Source organism: Perissodus microlepis, chromosome 15, assembly GCF_051167445.1.
Source record: "Perissodus microlepis isolate ML-2025 ecotype Zambia chromosome 15, ASM5116744v1, whole genome shotgun sequence".
Taxonomy (NCBI): domain Eukaryota; kingdom Metazoa; phylum Chordata; class Actinopteri; order Cichliformes; family Cichlidae; genus Perissodus; species Perissodus microlepis.
Window position 1 is genome coordinate 16,457,117 of NC_140475.1, and position 18,088 is coordinate 16,475,204.

At 39.8% G+C, this 18,088-nt stretch overlaps 2 protein-coding genes across 4 annotated transcripts in view; both read left to right on the top strand.

Annotated features, from left to right (window-relative positions):
• The window catches only part of LOC146371973 (acyl-coenzyme A thioesterase 1-like), an 8,322-nt gene extending 6,096 nt beyond the window's left edge, over positions 1 to 2,226 (top strand). For all 3 annotated transcript variants that reach the window (XM_084952226.1, XM_084952223.1, XM_084952224.1), the window contains exons 3-4: positions 1 to 31; positions 884 to 2,226. The exon at positions 1 to 31 is cut by the window's left edge and continues 172 nt beyond it. In XM_084952226.1, coding sequence (XP_084808352.1) covers positions 1 to 31; positions 884 to 1,471 — 619 coding nt within the window. In that variant the 3' untranslated portion in view covers positions 1,472 to 2,226. The remainder of the gene's footprint in view (positions 32 to 883) is intronic.
• Positions 2,227 to 2,945: 719 nt separating this feature from the next.
• Positions 2,946 to 17,208, top strand: gpr176 (G protein-coupled receptor 176). Its single transcript, XM_084952222.1, has 3 exons — positions 2,946 to 3,865; positions 10,612 to 10,864; positions 14,948 to 17,208. Exons 1-3 carry the CDS (start codon positions 3,634 to 3,636, stop codon positions 16,179 to 16,181), a joined length of 1,719 nt encoding a protein of 572 aa, XP_084808348.1. The 5' UTR covers positions 2,946 to 3,633; the 3' UTR covers positions 16,182 to 17,208.
• Positions 17,209 to 18,088: the final 880 nt, after the last annotated feature.

Sequence of the window (18,088 nt, forward strand, 5' to 3'; positions counted from 1 at the left end):
GGCGGTCACATATCTGAGGAAGCAGCCAGAGGTTAGTATTGAAGAGCAAACAGCAAAGGACATATTTATTAGAAGTAATTCAATGTTATGCATCTTATGCATGTGAAGGTTGTGAAAATATTGCTCAAACATCTGCATTTGAAGTGGATTTGAGATAGAGGCCTATATTTGTGTCTAGTGTGTCAATGTTGCCACCTGCTGGCTTTTCTTCTGATATCACCATCATGGATTAATGATGAAACCTCTATATTTCTTAAGTCTTAAAATATTACAAGCTTTTTGTCATTTTTTTCTTTAGTTGAAATAGTTAATTGGCCATAAGTAATTTTGATTTTGGAGGTTTACAGCAAGGTGTCATGATCTGTGGTAGTAATAATTCCATAACATTACAAAATGTTTAGGAGTTCAAAAGTAATTGAGTAGAAACACACAAAGACAAGCAAAATTTAGTTTTATATTTTAAAGAAAGTATTTGTCAGACATGGAAACAACAGCAAACACTTTGTTAGTCTTAGTGAGCATACAACACCCTGTTCTCATATTTCTTGAACTAAAATTAGTTGATTGACTTGTGCAGCTAAGGATAATCTCCCTCTTTGGTCACATTGGATATATATAACAAGGTTGTTGTCCTCTACTGCACAATTAAATGTCTCTCAGTCATTGCAGAACTCCCAGCATCTTGAACAGATAACGATATGAGCTGCTCCCTTTTCTCCTCTTTTCACATATCTTTCTTTTTTGAAGTAAACCCATTCTAACTGAAGCTGAGCCTAAAGAACAAAGAAATGCTAGTGTCCATCAATTTGTGATCTGCACTGTATTAGCAGAAGTGCACCTGTTACTTTAAAAAGGTTAACTAACATAAAACCTCTTGATTCAGGTGAAAGGTCCTGGGATTGGCGTCATATCAATCTCTCATAGTGGTGCCTTGGCTTTGAGCATGTCATCTTTTCTCTCTGGGATCTCAGCGACTGTCTGTATTAATGCCTGTAATGCAAACACTGTGCTTCCTTTACACTACAAAGACATTGTATTCCCGCCCCTGCCCCCTGTCATGGAGAATGTGAAATTCACAGAGTCTGGGCTTGTAGATATACGTGACGCCTTACCAGACCCCACCAAGGGCAAGAACAGGGCGTCTTTGATTCCAATTGAACGAGCCACCTGCCATTTCCTGTTTGCTGCTTCTGAAGATGACCACAACTGGAACAGCACGTTTTTTGCCAGTCAGGCTGCTGAAATTTTGAAAAACCATGGCAAAAAATCCTACGAGGTTGTTACTTATCCAAAAGCTGGTCACTTTCTGGATGTGCCGTACATGCCTTATTGTTCATCTGGCTTTCATCCAGCTGTAGGGAGTGTTGTGGTGTTTGGTGGGGAGCCAAAAGCCCACTCTGAGGCTCAGCTGGACCTGTGGGAAAGAGTCCAGGAGTTCTTCAAGACCCACTTGGGCAACAAGAGCACTTGATACTGTATTAATCCATCAAGCATCTCTGAATGGTTGTTCTTAGAAATGCTTACCAGTGCCTGTATTTTCTAATTAGTAAAATTGTGAGAACTCCATTAACCGTCTAGTGTTCTGCATCGGAAACACTCCAACAACCGTTTGGTTTCAGATGAGTTTTTTTCAGTATGACACGGGCTTGTAGCAAAAAAACTTCTATAGCAAAAAGAATCAGAGATTTTGACTTGTCATGGGAAGGAAATGTAAATGGACTGCACATAAAGCTGCTTTACACTACAGAGTTTTGTTGGGGTAGGGTGTTGAATTTAGTGTCATCCCCACTTCTTGATGCAGACTCAAGGTCTGAGTAGTGGTCTACGTCATAAGCCACAGCCATCAGCTCAAACTGGATTGTTTTGTTGAAGTATCTCACAAAAGATTTTTGGGCATCTGAACTGGTGAAAATGCATGGAGCAGTTTGTAACTTCAGCTTGAGTGGAAAACTAGCAAAACAGTAGCATGTTATGGAATCACCTACTGAAAACCAATAGTTAAGCTTCTTTAATCTTGTTTTATCTTTCTGGTACTTATCAGTATTTGAAATTAATGCGATATTTAAATTGTATAGGGACTTGAATAATTCTGTATTTTAAGAAAGCTGAAAAAAGTGATCTTTGTAAAAAATATTTGATGTTTGCCCAAAAAATGAAAGAAATTTGTTGTCATGTACAATATAACCTATAATAAAGCAAAAGCAAATATGTAAATACTATTATAAATCCTGCTGTGCTGGTTTTATTTTCATGCCTGTTTCAAGAATGTGAATATACTGTGATGATCTGAGCAAGGATCTGAGAGTACACTGCACCAGAGAAGGGAGTCTTATTCGAAAGCTGGGAAAAACATACAGACATATGTCCCTCACTGATATTTTGATCACATGAAAATGTGGATTTTCTGTGTAATAGGATGTCATCTTATTTAACAAACAGGAAAACATGGAGTGTATTTAAATGGCACCAATTCTACATTTAAACATTTTTTCATGGTATTTTCCAAAAGAAAGTCCATTATTAATTAAAATGTTAAGTGATCCATGAAATGTCCTCTGGTACGGGGTTATTTTTGGTATTTTCAGCAACCATAAGAGGAATGTCGCAAGCTCCCATGAGAGTACAGACTGACCAAGACAGCAGGGTCAGTGTGAAAAGAGTGAAGTTAAACCTACCCTTGTTTTTGAATTTTAATCCTTAATCCCCCCTTTTTGACAAATATAAAGGTTTATAGAGTGCTTAGAAACACGACTTTTAAGGTGAAGTAATGTAATGAAGTATTTCCTTAAAGTATTTTTTTAGTGATTTAACAGCCTATTAGGAATGTAGCCATCCGTTACCTTTATTTCTCGGTATCAGCCAGGCTCCTCTTCCTCCATGCTGCTTGTCATTCATAAGATTAAGTGGAGTTTCTCGGTGCTACATGAAGAGGAGGGCTCTCCTCTTCAGTCTTGCACCTCACGCTGTTAAATATTCAGTTGCAGGCTCCCCGCACCATCCAGTCTACCAATAAACGGCCTCTGACAGTGCGATTGGCAGCGGCAGCAGGAGTAACAGTCTGTCAGCCACACATATTTTTATTTATTTATTTTTTTTCTGGACGGCGAGGGCTGATGGTGCTGTGTTCTCGGTGCTGCAGGCGTCGTTCCCGGAATGGACACTTCGCAAACCGGTGTGGTTTTAGGTGCACTGGGTGTCAGGTAGTCCAGCATCTATCCAGCCACACTGCGCACGGATTTCAGTGACCGATTTCTGCCGTGCATCCGCATTACTGGGGAAATATGGGGCATACAGCGTAGGCTTTCCATCTCCCCGTGCTTTGATACAGACTGGGATTATTTTAACATGTATTTTCCTCCCTAATTTATCAGACATAATTACTGACAAAAGACCATCTCATTGCTGGCAGAGGAACGCATTTCCTGCCTGTGTCCGCGTTAAATCTTCATGGAGATCTCCCGTGCAACATAAGATGTGATATGTCGATTACCCCCCTTTTTACTATAAAAAAAGCAGGTCAGAAATGCCCCTTTACTCTTGGCTGTTGACTCTTTGTGAGCTTTCTTGAAAAACAAACAAAGAAACAAACATCAACAACAGAAAGGCATATTTAGGATCTCGGCGTGAATCGACATGGATAGTGCAGGGAGCCGGGCAGCGATGGTGGGGGACGGTGCAGTCAATTTCACAGCAGCCCACCTCTGGCTGGATCTACTGAACGCCTCGAGCCCATCGACCCGGTGGGACAGCAGCCCGCCTGCCGAGGGCACCGGGCTGGACGAGCGGCAGCGACTCGTGCGAGAGCAAGCCTACCGGGACTTCACCACCACCGTTCAGGTTTTCATCCTCCTAGGTTCGCTGATCGGTAAGTCCGCTCAGTACTCCCACACATTCAATGCAAACTCAGTAGGGAATTATAAACATATTAAAAACCCAGCCTCGTTTATGTATTTACTTATTCATTTCTGCTAAATTTAGATTAAACAGCTGGACAGTTTTTGAACTACAGGGCACTGCTTTTCAAATACAATTGAAAACAGTGAGACTCTCAGATTTGTGTTAGGGGATCTTCCTGTGCGGACAACCTGTGTCCCAGTAGAATGTATTTGACATATCTGAGACTTTTTCCAGCGTTTATCAGTCAGCCAATCAATCATCTTCTGGTCAGTATCTTCTACTAAAAGAAAAGTCAAATGACAACTAAAAAGTAAAGGATAAGAAAAGCATGACAGAAATGAGTGCCTAGGCCAGTTTATTAGAAACAAACAAAACTGCTACAAGTGTACATTATTACTATTTTTAATCTAATATCCCGTTAAAACCACCAGCAGCTGCCAAATGTAAACAACCCACTGCCCATGTCACCTGCTTACCTTGCCTCACAGCCCACTACACTTAAAATGCCAAAAATGCCAAGATGTGTTATCACTTAGTTATCCCCACATATCCCTAGGCTTCACATGATGTGTTCTGAATATAGGCTGTTTAAAAAGAATCTCAGCCCCCTGCAGTCATGTATAAGTTTGATCAAGGTGCTAAAACCATTCAAATAACACTAAACCAGTCACACACATAACTCCTGATTTTCTGGTTTGGCGTGGATGCATTCCATTTAAAATAAGCAGAAATACTTTGGCAAAATTTGCTGTATATTTAAGTCAGCAAAGAAGAATTTTATTGTTTTTTTTTCCACCAGAAAACTGATAAATAGTAGCAGTAACTTACATGTTTTAAACTTCCTTAGAGTTGAATATGTGTTGACTAGACATCAGTGATGATGATGGTGGTATAAGTGTGGAAGGAGCTGTGTAGAATGATCTACTGCTCTTGCACACTCCTGGCTTTGACATCCCGTCTCCATCATATAGACCGCCAGAAGCATAATTAACCTGCTTCTAATGATTGCTACAAATAAATGTGTTATTTGTCACAAATGTTTTTGTGTTGCCCTCTCTGCCCTGCTACAGAAACACACACAGCCTTAGTGTTGTATGGAAACATATGGGCTCAGTGAGAAGCAGGAGCACAGCTCACCATGATGAAATATTGTGCAACTGATACAAAACGGACAAAAAAAAAAAAATGTCCAAATGACTTGCTTTGATCCAGTGCCACCTCCTGCTGTTCAGTGCAATGTGCAGAGTCAGAGAAGCGTGCCCTGACTAGCTGTAAAAATTGCCCTCTGGCAGCATGGCTCAAAATGCCTTTTTGTTTCTCTCTGCATGCTCTACGTGTCGCAGGGAATACATACACCAATGAACCAAACCCACTTCCAGGAAGGTGAATAGCGTAAATTCTCTAACGTCAATACAACAGGGCACCTTTGTGTGGTCACTAAGATTCTTGGAGACATATTAATGACAGCTATAAGACACTGCGTAATAAAATACAAACAGACTGTGTGTGCCATAACAGTAATGGGTTCCCCTTTGCTAATGAAATAATCACAATAATCACAGTAATAATTATTACTGGAAAAAATAAAGATAATTAGCATCAGATATCTGAATCAATTTCAGGACCAATCAGAAACTGAACACTTCATCAGTGGGCACCTTTAAATACATGCATTATATTACCTGCAGCATAAAATGATGAGTGTTAAACTGATGACGGTTCCACGGGGCTGTCTTTTGAAGTTGAGTCCCCTAAAAAAGTGTCTGTGGTCAATTCTCAAGCTACTTTTAATGATTTCAAAAAAGGCTTTGGTTGTATGATAAAAGCCTAGCTGCATCATATTTATATTCAGACATCACTCATTATCATAGATGAGCAGGATATGCTGGTTCCATTATGTAGGCACTTTGTTGTCTCTATGGGGGTTTTAGTGCCCAAAAGAAAACCTGCATCACTGGCTGAAAGGGAAAAAAAACCCATGCAATTTTTATGGGGAGATGTCTGTTTTGGAGGCATCTGTGTCATTAACAACTTGGGCACATCAATACAAATCGTTGAAGGATTCATGTTTATTACCTGAGGCATTTGACATGGAAAAGATAAATGTGTGGTAAAAGTAACTGCCTTCTGTATCTGCTTATGACTTCTTCTCTTATGGCACAGAGAGATGTGCGAAGGTGAAGGAAATTAAATGTTGCACAAACTGCAAATTTGTTGAAAAGCCTCGATGTGGTAACATCCAGAGCTCATTAAATTCTCAGTGATGCAGATTGTTTTCACTTAGTTTGTGCACTTTGTATCGGTATTAACTCGCTGAATCATCCACCTTCTGGGTCTGAAATACTCAAACTCGAGAAGAATGACATTTTTTTTTTAATTTAAAAGATTTTGTTTAACGCACATTGTAGATGTGTGCAACAAAACAACACTAATAAGACTAATAAGTTATAACTGTAGGATCTCCTTTGAAGCTTTGAACACCATTCAGCTAAAATGCATGAATGTGGAGCATTTGAACCCATGGATATGGATATGTAAGAAGGGTTTTTCTATCACAAATTAGGTCAATGAACAGTCTCTCTAGTGGAAAAAAAAACTGCTATCTAAATTTGAAGGTTTGTTTTCCAGCACAAGTAATTAACGATAGAAATTCCTCTGCTTCTTTTAAGGTTCCCTCCCCTTCGTCTTTTTCTTTATGTTTTGAAATGTTGGGATCCTTGGCTTAACATCAAGCTGGTTTGCTGATTAACGGGTCTGAAAAGCCACACTGTGCTGTAAAATGCTGTTTTGGGAGTTGACTGACATATAGCCATATAGTGGTTTCAGCAAAAGTACTTTGCTGAGTACTTTGGCAGGTGTTAAATATCCCATTTAATTCCTCAATGTTCCCACCTGGATACACATGTGTCCAGATAGGAAGTGTGTAGCTTGCCAGAGAATCATGGGCACTTGTTGATGGGTGTGGTGAAAGGCGTTAGAAGTTGGGGAGTTATTTTTACACCACTTAACCACTGCATTTGTAACGCTCTACATTATTATCTTTAAGTTGTGTAGAAACACAGTCTTCTCAAATGTGACCGTAGTCTCATTCTGATTTTGTCACGTTTCAGAAATGTTTCTGTAACACTTGTTCTGTTTTCAGATTTGGATCAGAAGGGCATTTCTGTATCACGCCTTTAAGGATAACCGCTTAAACCCTGGTAGGAGGGGAAAGTGCTAAATTCCAAACATGCCTAATACCTCCAAAGTTGACCAGTGAGGAAATCTTGTTTGTTTACGCCATAAATAAAGAGGAAATTAGTTTGACGCAGTCATTTCATTGCAGAAACAGACCTAGATAGGCCCCATTCCTGAAATATAAACTAAACTGAACTGAAGAGAGAGAGGCATCGGCAGGAAATGCCCCCCCCCCCCCGTCTAAATGCACATACATGCGAGCCATTCCAGTTTTCTCATCTAACTCTCCTAGAAAGGGAGAATAGATTCCTCAAAATTTAGATTTTTTTAAATGTATAACATTTGCTGCCATAATTATGCAGTTTCACTGATAAGGCAAAGATTTGAGTTTTACTGCAAATCTCATTAATGTGTCACAGTGTGCATGGCACTGGCTGACTTTGCCAACAGTTGTATTAAGGTCTGTGGGGAATTATGTGGTTGACTAGCTCTGCGGTTACTGCTCCTAAATGAGCCTGTCACTAAAACTAGGTTAATTATAAATCACCAGGATGTAAGTAAAAAACTGTTAAGTGTACTTAGCATGTCGAACAGCACGTGTTTAGACATCAATAGGAAAATGATCCAGCTCAATTTGAAGCAGACCACGTTGCTGCTACCACTAGTTAGGGTGCCATTTGTTAAGCGGGCAAAATAATCATCCTTACTGTTTGCGCTCTCTCGCTATTGGCTGCTCTGACTATGGTTACCAAGGTGTTCCTCAAATGCCCAGCGAGCATTCTGGGCTCAAAAGTACAAGGTGATGTTGTTTTTTCAGACAATACAAGTCCTGAAAAAACAAAAAATAAAACGATTTTTGTTTTTTTTATTATTTAACAGAGATTAAATTTGGTTTTAATTTTCTGTCTGAAATCTATAAGATAAAAATCAACTCTTGTATTTTGATTATTGAAATCTGCTTTGAACATTACATGGTAGCATGACTCTGGAAATGATCTAGACAAAAATATCTTAAGTAATAGTTTTATCGCCTTATAAATGTAGTATCACACTTTCTTTCTTTCTTTCTTTTTTTTTTTGAAAGACTGAGTATTAATTGCCTCACATTAGAGACCAAAGGCAGCAAGATAAAATGTCAACATACTGTATGAGCAGACATTTGTAATAAACATTCTTTTTATGTAGTTTGCATTTGAAATAATGAATATTTGTGCTGATTTAATTATTCCACATTAGTCAGCCTAGCAGAATGTACTTTTACCAGGGTTTCCCCAAAATACCACGCCTATGTGCAATTCTGTATCACAGCATGTTAATCGAGTTCTGCATAGTTAAAGCACACCATGTCCTGCTGAAAACAGCTTCTTTCGCCTCCATTTGAAACCTCCTGAGGTACATAACAACAGAAATCAGGGATAAGTGGTTGTTATATACGACCTTGCTTTCATAGAAAAGGTCTTTTTTTCTCTCTCACGACTGTTTCATTTAGTTTTATAAACTATGGTTACTTTTCTATTCCCCCATCCACCTGACGATGAATGCGTTTTTCTTCTGACAAACTGAGACCTTTTTTTTTTAAAGCACAGGTCTCAGGAAAAACGTGAAACGGTTTCCTTCACTGCAGAACATCTTGCTCTCAGCCAGAGTGCAGCTAACACTCTGTGGGTAATTACTTTTGAAGGAGCTGAAATCACACAGGGTCCCGTGTGACCTGACATGAGTTAATGCAGTGCAAGAAGGAAAAAGTTCACCTTTTGAAACTTAATTACCAATCGTTACCACTTTGTCACTCCAAATTATGCAGAGAGAAATAGAAACATAAAAATGTTGTAGTTTCTTCCTTGCAACCGTCAATTGTGGTCTCGCTTGGTTCAGGTGGAACTGATCCTGCAGACCTGCAAAAATAATCAGTATGATCAATAATTATGATAGAAATCAACCAATGTTTAAAACCATTTCAATCCTTGTTTGCCTTATAAAACATTATTAGATGGTATTTAGTGAAGTACAGTGGAAGACTTTTCTATGAAAACATAACCTGATTTAACCAGTGCCACCTGACAGCTTGTTGCCTTATGTCATGTGATTGGCAGAAGAGTCTTGAAAAGGAAGTGTGTGTGTGAGGTGGGGTCAGTTCTCATCTGTGTGAATTCCAGGAGGCGATGGTCTTAATCTGTTGTGAGTGGGTATGATTTGTGTGAGGTCACAAGGTTTTATGGTCGAATTTGTCTACAATGACTGTCTCCTGTTGTCCTTTTTGATTTAGTTGCAGTTGCAGTTGCAGTTTTGTTTGAGTAAGTTCCAGCTTGCAGGCTATTAGATGTAAATGATTGGGAGGATGTCTTATGAGGGTGGACTAACTGTTTTTTGCTACAAGTGACATACAGCACGAATTTGTTATTGCTGATATAGATTTATTTCATTTGGCTATTTTTTATTTTATGCTTTAGCGGCACCTGCATCACTAATTTTGTCCTGTTCTCTGCCATCAAGTCTTTACAAGAAGGCGCTGTCCTTTAAACAATTTTCATACTTTTTTCAAGAAATCCCCCAAAAATAAAAAGAAAAGAAAAGAAAGAGCAAGTCTGGGGGCTGAAACTCCTTGAACTGTCACAGGGGAAGCCTTTTTCCAGTAAAATGGGGGTAAAAAGGGGTGTCCAGATGCAAATAATAACATTCAAATTGAACTTTCCCACTAATTTTTTTTGGACAAATTCATAAAGAGTTTGATTTTGATTTGAAGCAGTATTCTTGGTAGCGGATGCCTCGTCCTGCTGTGAGGCAGCTTCCAATCTATTGTGTAAAGACTTCCAGTTCACAGATGAGTTCATTGATGGCAAGTGTAAAACGAGCAGATTGAAAGTGACACATTTTCTTTCCTTTCGTACATCTGTCAGTTGGCTTAAATCTCAGTCCGACAAGTACTTGCATTCCTTACATTGTTCAGTCGCAGTGTTTGTCCTGGATGGACGTCAGGAATAAGCAGCTGAGAAATCATTAATCTGTGCTATAGCAGATCAGTAAGATAAGTAAGCCTTCCTTCCTGTCAATGGGCAATTTAGTCTTCAAGCTAACCAGGTCTTTTCTCTGAGATCTATGGTGTGCCTGGTAGAAACTCATACCAGCACAACAAAAGGAAAGGGCTGCTTGTACCAGCGTTCAGGTTTCCAACCTTTATTTAAACTGAGTTAGACTTATGACAACACAGACTGTAGAATTCAAGTTTTTGTATGTGAACTGATAATATGACCATAATTCTACACTTTAACTCAAGATCAGAAAACCAAGTTGTGACCATATTTCACATTTGGTTGGATGCAGAATTGGTGACACCAAACCTTGGAGCTAACCTTTAAATGAATAAAATCTTCATTACATTTATTACAATGAGGGCGTATAAACAAAACTTGACTGGTTGGCAGAGATGCAGACTTATAGGAGTCGATAATTGTAGTTTCTACTGAGGGGTGCAGGTTAGTAGGCAAACTTAATCTCATTTTATTCTAAATCTTTAAACATCTTTCTTTCTCTCGACAGGTAATGCCACCGTGTTGTGGTGCACCTACTGCACAAACGTCTTTAAAACAGTGACCAATCGATTCATCAAGAACCTGGCATGGTCTGGTATCTGTGCCGGCCTGGTGTGCATCCCCTTTGATGTGGCACTCGGAGCCAATCCTCGGTGCTGCTTGTTGCTTCACACGCTGGTGCTCTGCAAAGCTCTCAAGTTCCTCCACAAACTCTTCTGCTCTGTCACCATTCTCAGCTTCAGCGCCATCGCATTGGACAGGTAAACGCAAAAACACGATACTTTTCAGTGTATACACAGAATTAAAATAGATAGGGGCAGCATCATTTGTTTTCAGTCATCAAGTGTGGATTGCGCTTGAAATTACAAAACCCAAAGAGCCCTCTATCCTTTCAGTAAAATGAGTGATGTGTTTATTTTTTCTCACTTCAGGTTTGTAGCCAGAATCACTGTGTTTAAATGATGCTTTTGAAAGACACTAACATGCACCTCCTACTCACCTCTCTGTATCTGGATGGACCGCTTGGGGCAAAAAAGTGGGTCCTTTATATCATCTCTCTGATCAGTTTGTCAATATGTTGCTTAGCATAGTCAACTCGGCTAATTCTCTTTCTTTAAACACCTGGAAATCCAACTCTGAAAGATTTTTTTAAAGCAGAAAAACATCTCTACACCTTCTTTTAACACCCTGTTAAGAGGAGGTGCAGGGTTGTGATTGGTGGAGCGTGTGTCCCAGGCCTCCCAGTACCACTTTGAATTTGCTGAATTTGTAAGTTTGCTCACTTACAATTAAATGAATAGTGTCTCATTTTATGGTAGTTTCTTTTTAATGGAGAAAAGAAAAACTACCAACCAAAAATCCAGAAAACAACATTACACAAAGATTACAAATTGATTTTCATGTCACTGAGTGAAATAAGTATTTCATCCTCTAGCAAAACGCGCCTTAGTACTTGGTGGAGAAACACTTTTTGCCAAGCACAGTGGTAAGACACTTCTGGTAGTTGGTCACCAGGTTGACCCTCATCTCAGAGGGGATTATGGCCCACTCCTCTTTACAGAAACTCTCCAACTCCTTTAGGTTTCTTGGCTGTCGCTTGACAACTCAAAGCTTCAGCGCTCTCCACAGATTTTCTACAGGACTGAAGTCTGGAAACTGGTTAGGACTCTCTATGACCTTAATGTGCTTCTTCTTTAGCCACTCCTTTGTTAACCTGGGGTTAATGTTTGTAATTATCACGCTAGAAGGCTGAGGGAAGAAAATTCTCGTTCAAAATGACTGTACATGGCCCTGTCCATTGGCTCCTCGATGCAGTGAAGTCATCTTGTACCCTTAGCACCTCCGTGCTTCACTGTGGGGATGATAGGGTGGTTTGGGGCATCCTCAGCATTTCTCTTCATCCCAACACAGCGGCTCGAGCTGATGCCAAAGAGCTCGATTTTGGTTTCACCTGACCCCAGGACTTTCTTCCAAGCCTTCTCTGAATCCTTTACATTACAGCACAGTGTGTTACCAATGATGCTCTTGGTCCAAAATGCCTTGAGATCATTAACATGCTCGTCCTGTGTAGCTCACCCCATGAGGCATGATCTGGCTCCAGATAGGGGATGATTGATGGTCATTATATTTCTTCTAGTTCCAAATAATCACACCAACAGTTCTCACCTTCTCATAAAGCTTCTTGCTGTTGGTCTCGTAGCCCATTCCAGTCTTGTGCAGGTCTACAATTGTGTCCCTGATGTCCTTTGACAGCTCTTTAGTGTTTCCCGTGGTGGTAGAGAGGTTGGAATAGAAGAAATTGATTCTCTGGACAGGTGTGGTTTGTACACATAAATTGAGATCAGGAGTATTTGTCATTGTTTGAATGATTGAACGCAATCTGTCTGCCACATTAGCACACAGACTCTGACTTGCTCGTAGGGGATGAAGTACTTATTTCTCTCACTGATATGCAAATCAATTTTGAACCTTTATGTAATTTACTTTTCTGCATTTTTGTAAATGAGCAAACCTATAAAATCAGCAGGTGATAATTTTAATTATTTCCCCACTTTATCTCAGCTGAAGTATTTGAAGCATATTGTTTAACTAGTTTAATTTTATTTTCTTATGCTATACCCTTTAATGAACCTTTTACTTTCATTAATTATTGCAAGTGGGTGCTGGTTATGTGTATAATATTTCCTAAAACCGTGCCTAAAGCTGACTATTTCCTGTTGTGCACTTTGTCCATAGTTGACCTTTCTCACAGAATGTTCCCAGCTGAGTCTCTCAACATTGTACAGAACTCATGTGTAAAAATGACTGTAGTTAGTCAGTAGCTCTAATGTTTGTATTTTCTCCACACCAGTGTTGTTTTTGCTTAAAAAAAATTAATTTAAAAAAAAAATCCAGTAAGAAAATATAAAATTGGCATAGAAAACAGTGGGCAGCCCAAGTACAGATGCACAGACTTATATGAAATATAAAAAATATACTTATACAAGTATTGAGAAAACCTAAAAGAGTTCCTTTTTCAGAATCGTATACATGACTTATTATTATATGATATTTATTGAATCATGTTTTTAACTCTTTGCATGTTGCAGCTTAAGATAACACAGCTTCTGTATATAATACAGAAAAAAATAGCAAATATCATAAATAAACATGTTCAAAATGGAGCATAAAAGTGCACAGAAGCCACATTTTTCTGAATATTAATTTATAATATTAAAATATACCATGGATAATATGGATGACTGCAGTAGTACGTGAATATCCTCTACCAACTTTATAGTGATTGCAGGGAGACTTTGTATTGTTGCAACCTCTTCCCAGCCCTCGTTTCACTGCTATAGAGATTATGTTGCCTCCATAGCAACTGGTACAGTCAGAATGATATCAAACCAATGAATTATTTATTCTCCAGGAGGGTAATTGAGGCTGTAGATATTCTGTACACAGGTTGGGACTGCAGTGTACATACACACGAACACACACAATCATACTGCAGCACAGACAAGATAGTCAAGGGACATCGTAGTAATGACTTTTTCATTACGTTTACTCTCCTTATGAGTAAGGGAAAACAAAAGGATGTGAGGCAATCTGCATGCTATTATCTGCACTGCAGTTATCAAGAGATCACCCATATAATTTTAACCTCTGCAGAAGTTAATATACCATGGATAAATGAAAATTCTTTGATCTAAAAAGGACTAAATGTTCATGATTGAATGTATCCAAAGTGGCCACTAAAAATGCCACATATGGCTTTATTTTTAGATAACTGAGCTTTGTCCATTTCCTGTGGAATTTCCTGTTTTTCCTGTTTATAAAAATACCTCAAAATGGCTGTGGCAAATAATAAGCCTATGTAATACAATAAGGCTGCAGGATAAATGTAGTAACTACATAAAAAAAAACCCCCCAGAAAACTGCACCTCTCACCTTTTTGTCTATTTGGAGCTTGTATAATGGCAATAATTTTATACCAGCACTACCTTTCTGCTAAAACCCCTTCAAGCTTATACGTCAGTATTTTTGACGTTTATTTTAAAATAATTTTCACATAAATCACCATAAGATGGATTTCTGTGAGCATTTTCAGTATGCCTGGACTCAGGTGACACTCTGGCTTAGGAAAACTCTTTTTTTCACAGTGTGAACATCACCAAAACTAAGCTTCTTTTGATTTGCTACAAGCTTTAGGATGTAAAAAATTCTCCACTGGGGAACGCGCCCAATTTGAATGTTATCAGACCATTTAATAACCATTATCAGCTGTTATCAGCCCTGTACCTATTGCTAATAGATGCTCTCCTCTACAATCAGGCTGAGAAGGCAGTTAGCTACTGTATTCAGTGATAAACAGAAGGAACCACAGATTACATAGGAGAGCTAAGTAGCAAGTATAGCTTAGTAACAAGTGCTTAGAGTTGTGAGTGGTTTATTTATTTTGTTGAGCCAGAAGTCACAACTTTTTGGACGAGAGATTGCTAAATTAGCAGCTAACGCTAGTTGGCTTTGTCAGCAAGCTAGCTCCAAATAACTCAAAAGAAATTGCTTGTAAGAAATGTTCTAACACGAGGAACCTCAAACATGTGAGGCACTTGTGTAAAGTGGAATAAAGCCTTCCTCACAGCCTCATATGTGGATTTTTGCTTCTATTTTAGCCCGAAAACAGATTACTCCTTACTTCTTCCATTCAGCAAGGCAAGAAAGCCTTCTCTGAATAAGCCTCTAGAAGGTGAAGTAGGAAACGCATAATGGACATTGAGTGGGTTTAGAACATTGGAAATGGATAAAAATATCAAATACATGTTGTTAAGCATTGAATTACTTTGTCTTTCTGTCTGTAGATACTACTCAGTGTTGTACCCACTGGAGAGGAAAATCTCAGACGCAAGATCTCGAGATCTGGTCATCTATATCTGGGTCCATGCAACTGTGGTCAGCCTCCCCGTCTTTGCTGTGACCAATGTGACTGATGTGTACGTGACCTCATCCTGCTCAAATGACCCCGCCCGCTCGCTGAGTCACATGGTGTATGTGTCGATCTACAACATCACCACAGTGATCCTCCCCCTGGCTCTGGTCTTCCTTCTCATGCTTCTGATCCGCAGAGCACTAAGTGCCAGCCAGAAGAAGAAGGTGATCATCGCAGCTCTGCGAACTCCCCAGAACAGCATCTCTATCCCATACGTGTCCCAGAGGGAAGCCGAACTTCATGTAACTCTTCTGGCTGTGGTACTGGCTTTCTCAGCTTGCAGCGCGCCCTATGGGGCCTTAGTATTTTACCGCACTATTTTGGCAGATGCTAAAGAGCTGCCTGTCTCACTGTATCTCACAGCCCTCTGGCTTCCTAAGGTATCCTTGCTCACCAACCCACTTTTGTTTCTGACTGTTAACCGCTCAGCGCGTCACAGCTGTCTGGACCTGCTGGCCAGGATTCACAGACGTTACAGCCGCCGTAACGTGGTTAGCACTGGAGGTCTGGCTTCTTTAGGAGCAGATGGCGTGATTGGGGAGCCAGTAGGACTGGAGACTGCTGGTCGATCTGGAAGTCAGCTTCTAGAGATGTTTAACATTGGCCAACAGCAGATCTTCAGACCGTCTGAAGAGGAGGAGGATGTGGAGAATGATGTGGAGATCCCATCTCAAGGATCAGGAGAAGGCTCAGGGCCCAAAGATGACCAGAAAGGTGGGTCAAGAATGGGAAGCCTCAGAGGTGAAGTGATTAACAAAAAGGACTCTCTGCAGGGCACAGGAGGAGGGCTAGTTATCACCAAGGAGGTCCCTCCTTCAGTTATAGCCCCCCGGGCCTCTCCAGTCCATACATGCGCTTATGCCTCTTCATCACAAGTGGCACCTGCTACACCTACAGAAGCAGAGGACTCCCCACAGTTTGGTTTTGGACCTTTTGAGCTGCCACCTCAGTGGTTACCTGAGACCAGGAATAGCAAGAAAAGGCTACTGCCTCCGCTGGGTAACACGCCTGAGGAGCTGATCCAGACTAAAGTGCCAAAGCAGAAGCCAGAACGCAGGATCAGCAGGAACAACAAGGTCAGCACAATTCCCACCGTGGATCCATGAACTGTACCGTTGGCCTCTGATCTGCAACACTGGAAAAATCAGAACTCCTTTGGGCCTAACCGGGCCTGGGAGAAGACAATGATGTCTGCATGGTTTCTTCTGGTTCCTTCTTCTGATTTGCAGTTGTAGCCCTTGTAGAAGTTCAGGTTCAACATTTTACTGCATAAAAGCAGGTTCCCTGAAGCACTGTATTTCCATTTGTGAATCAATTTGATATCAACATAATATTTCTAGTCTGACAAATATGTCCATTCCATCCAATTTCACAGCTCTTCGAGAGGTCCAGTTTTATAATTAAGGACTTCCACAATGACTCCATGATGAAGGAAAATAGATACCTTTATAAATCTTTCTTTTTATTGGAGGTGACATCAGTAGTCAAACAACACTGTACAAATCCAATTATCTTGAGGGATGCACTGATAATGGATAATATATTTCCACAGCAAATAATCAAGCAAGCATTATGGACCTGCTAACAAAACAGTTTTTAAAAATAGTTCTAATCTGATTGCACTCTGTAAATGAACACATCTCAGTGTTGGTCCTTTCACTTAACCCATTGTGGGACTTTTCTTTTCTATGTTTGATTTACAGAAATGTTTTGGGTATTAACAAACTGTCTGCTGCCTTTGTTTTTTGTCAAATTCCACTTTCTGAACATTTCTTGTAATGTCTTAGATGTTGTCGTGATTTTCACTTTCGATGTGGATGGTTTTCATAAGATTAAAACACTGACGTAGAGTATGCAAATACATGTTTACAATGTGAAACAATCCGAGTTCAACTGTGTGTTCAGTCTTGGTTTCTGGAAGTGCATCACATATACTGAAATCTGCAGGTTCATGCAGACTGGGGATGTTTTAGCGACCTTACATCAATCTTAATGATTTCTCACAGATTTCCTGAAAATCAGTTGCTCAATTAAAATGTTGTATAATAAGTAAGAGCAGAGATACCAAGTGCACATTTTATATCATCTGACGCTCTGTAAAACATGTTTCCTTTTAAATATCTCTGACTGACACTTCTGGCTCTGTCTCCTTTGTGATGCAGAATTCATCAGTAAAAGCTTTGACCTGCACCTTTGGCTGAGGTAAACAGAGCTGGGCTACACTTCAAATATTTGTCAAGCCGTAACTCCCTTCGGGGCTACCCACAATTCCTTGTTATGTCCACAGAGAAGCTGAATCTATGCTGCATCCTACCCATGCTGTTATCAGGCAAATCGTTCACTCATGCTTGACTTGAAATAATATCCACCGGTGCTACTTAAAAGCAAGAGAGAGATGAGTAATAGCTTTATTCAAATACATTGGATGCAGCAGTGACTTTTTGAGCAGTCAGGCTGTGTGTGGTAGTTGCTGTAATAGATATAGTGGATAAACCAAGCAGAAAATGTTATTCAGTGTTGCACAAAGGAGAAGATTATTGATTGTTTCCTAGAATATTGACTTGTATTTCCCACCCAAATTGATTCAAGGCTTATTCAAAGACCCTAACCTGATTCTCTTGCAATGATCAAGGGTTTGACAACAGAAATATTGTAACCATAAAAACAGAAGTCACATTAAGGTTTAAAGTCTGCTTCCTAAACGAATACTGTAGTTCTTGACCTTGGGAAGGTCTTACCATCAGGTTGGTTAAGACGCCATTCTGAAGTTTTTGATCAGTGCCAGTAATGAATTTTTAGTTTAAGCTCTTAGGCCCTGAAGAAGAAAGACAAAAAGAAAAGCAGAGTTATGTAAATTCATGTCAAATATTGAATTATACAATCAAAACCCACAGAAAACCTCTTACAGAGTTAAATCAGTGTTGGTTTCACTGTGCCTTGAGGCAAGTCCACGTGTGCACTGCTTTTTGTAACTTGTAGAGTACACTGCGTAAGTCTTGAGTCAGCCCCTCTC

Excerpts from the sequence above, each read along its gene's own strand:
- gpr176 (XM_084952222.1), top strand. The coding sequence starts at position 3,634 with ATGGATAGTGCAGGGAGCCGGGCAGCGATGGTGGGGGACGGTGCAGTC. Across the intron at positions 3,866-10,611 it reads CCTCCTAGGTTCGCTGATCG|GTAATGCCACCGTGTTGTGG; the intron begins GTAAGTCCGCTC and ends TTCTCTCGACAG. Across the intron at positions 10,865-14,947 it reads AGCGCCATCGCATTGGACAG|ATACTACTCAGTGTTGTACC; the intron begins GTAAACGCAAAA and ends TTCTGTCTGTAG.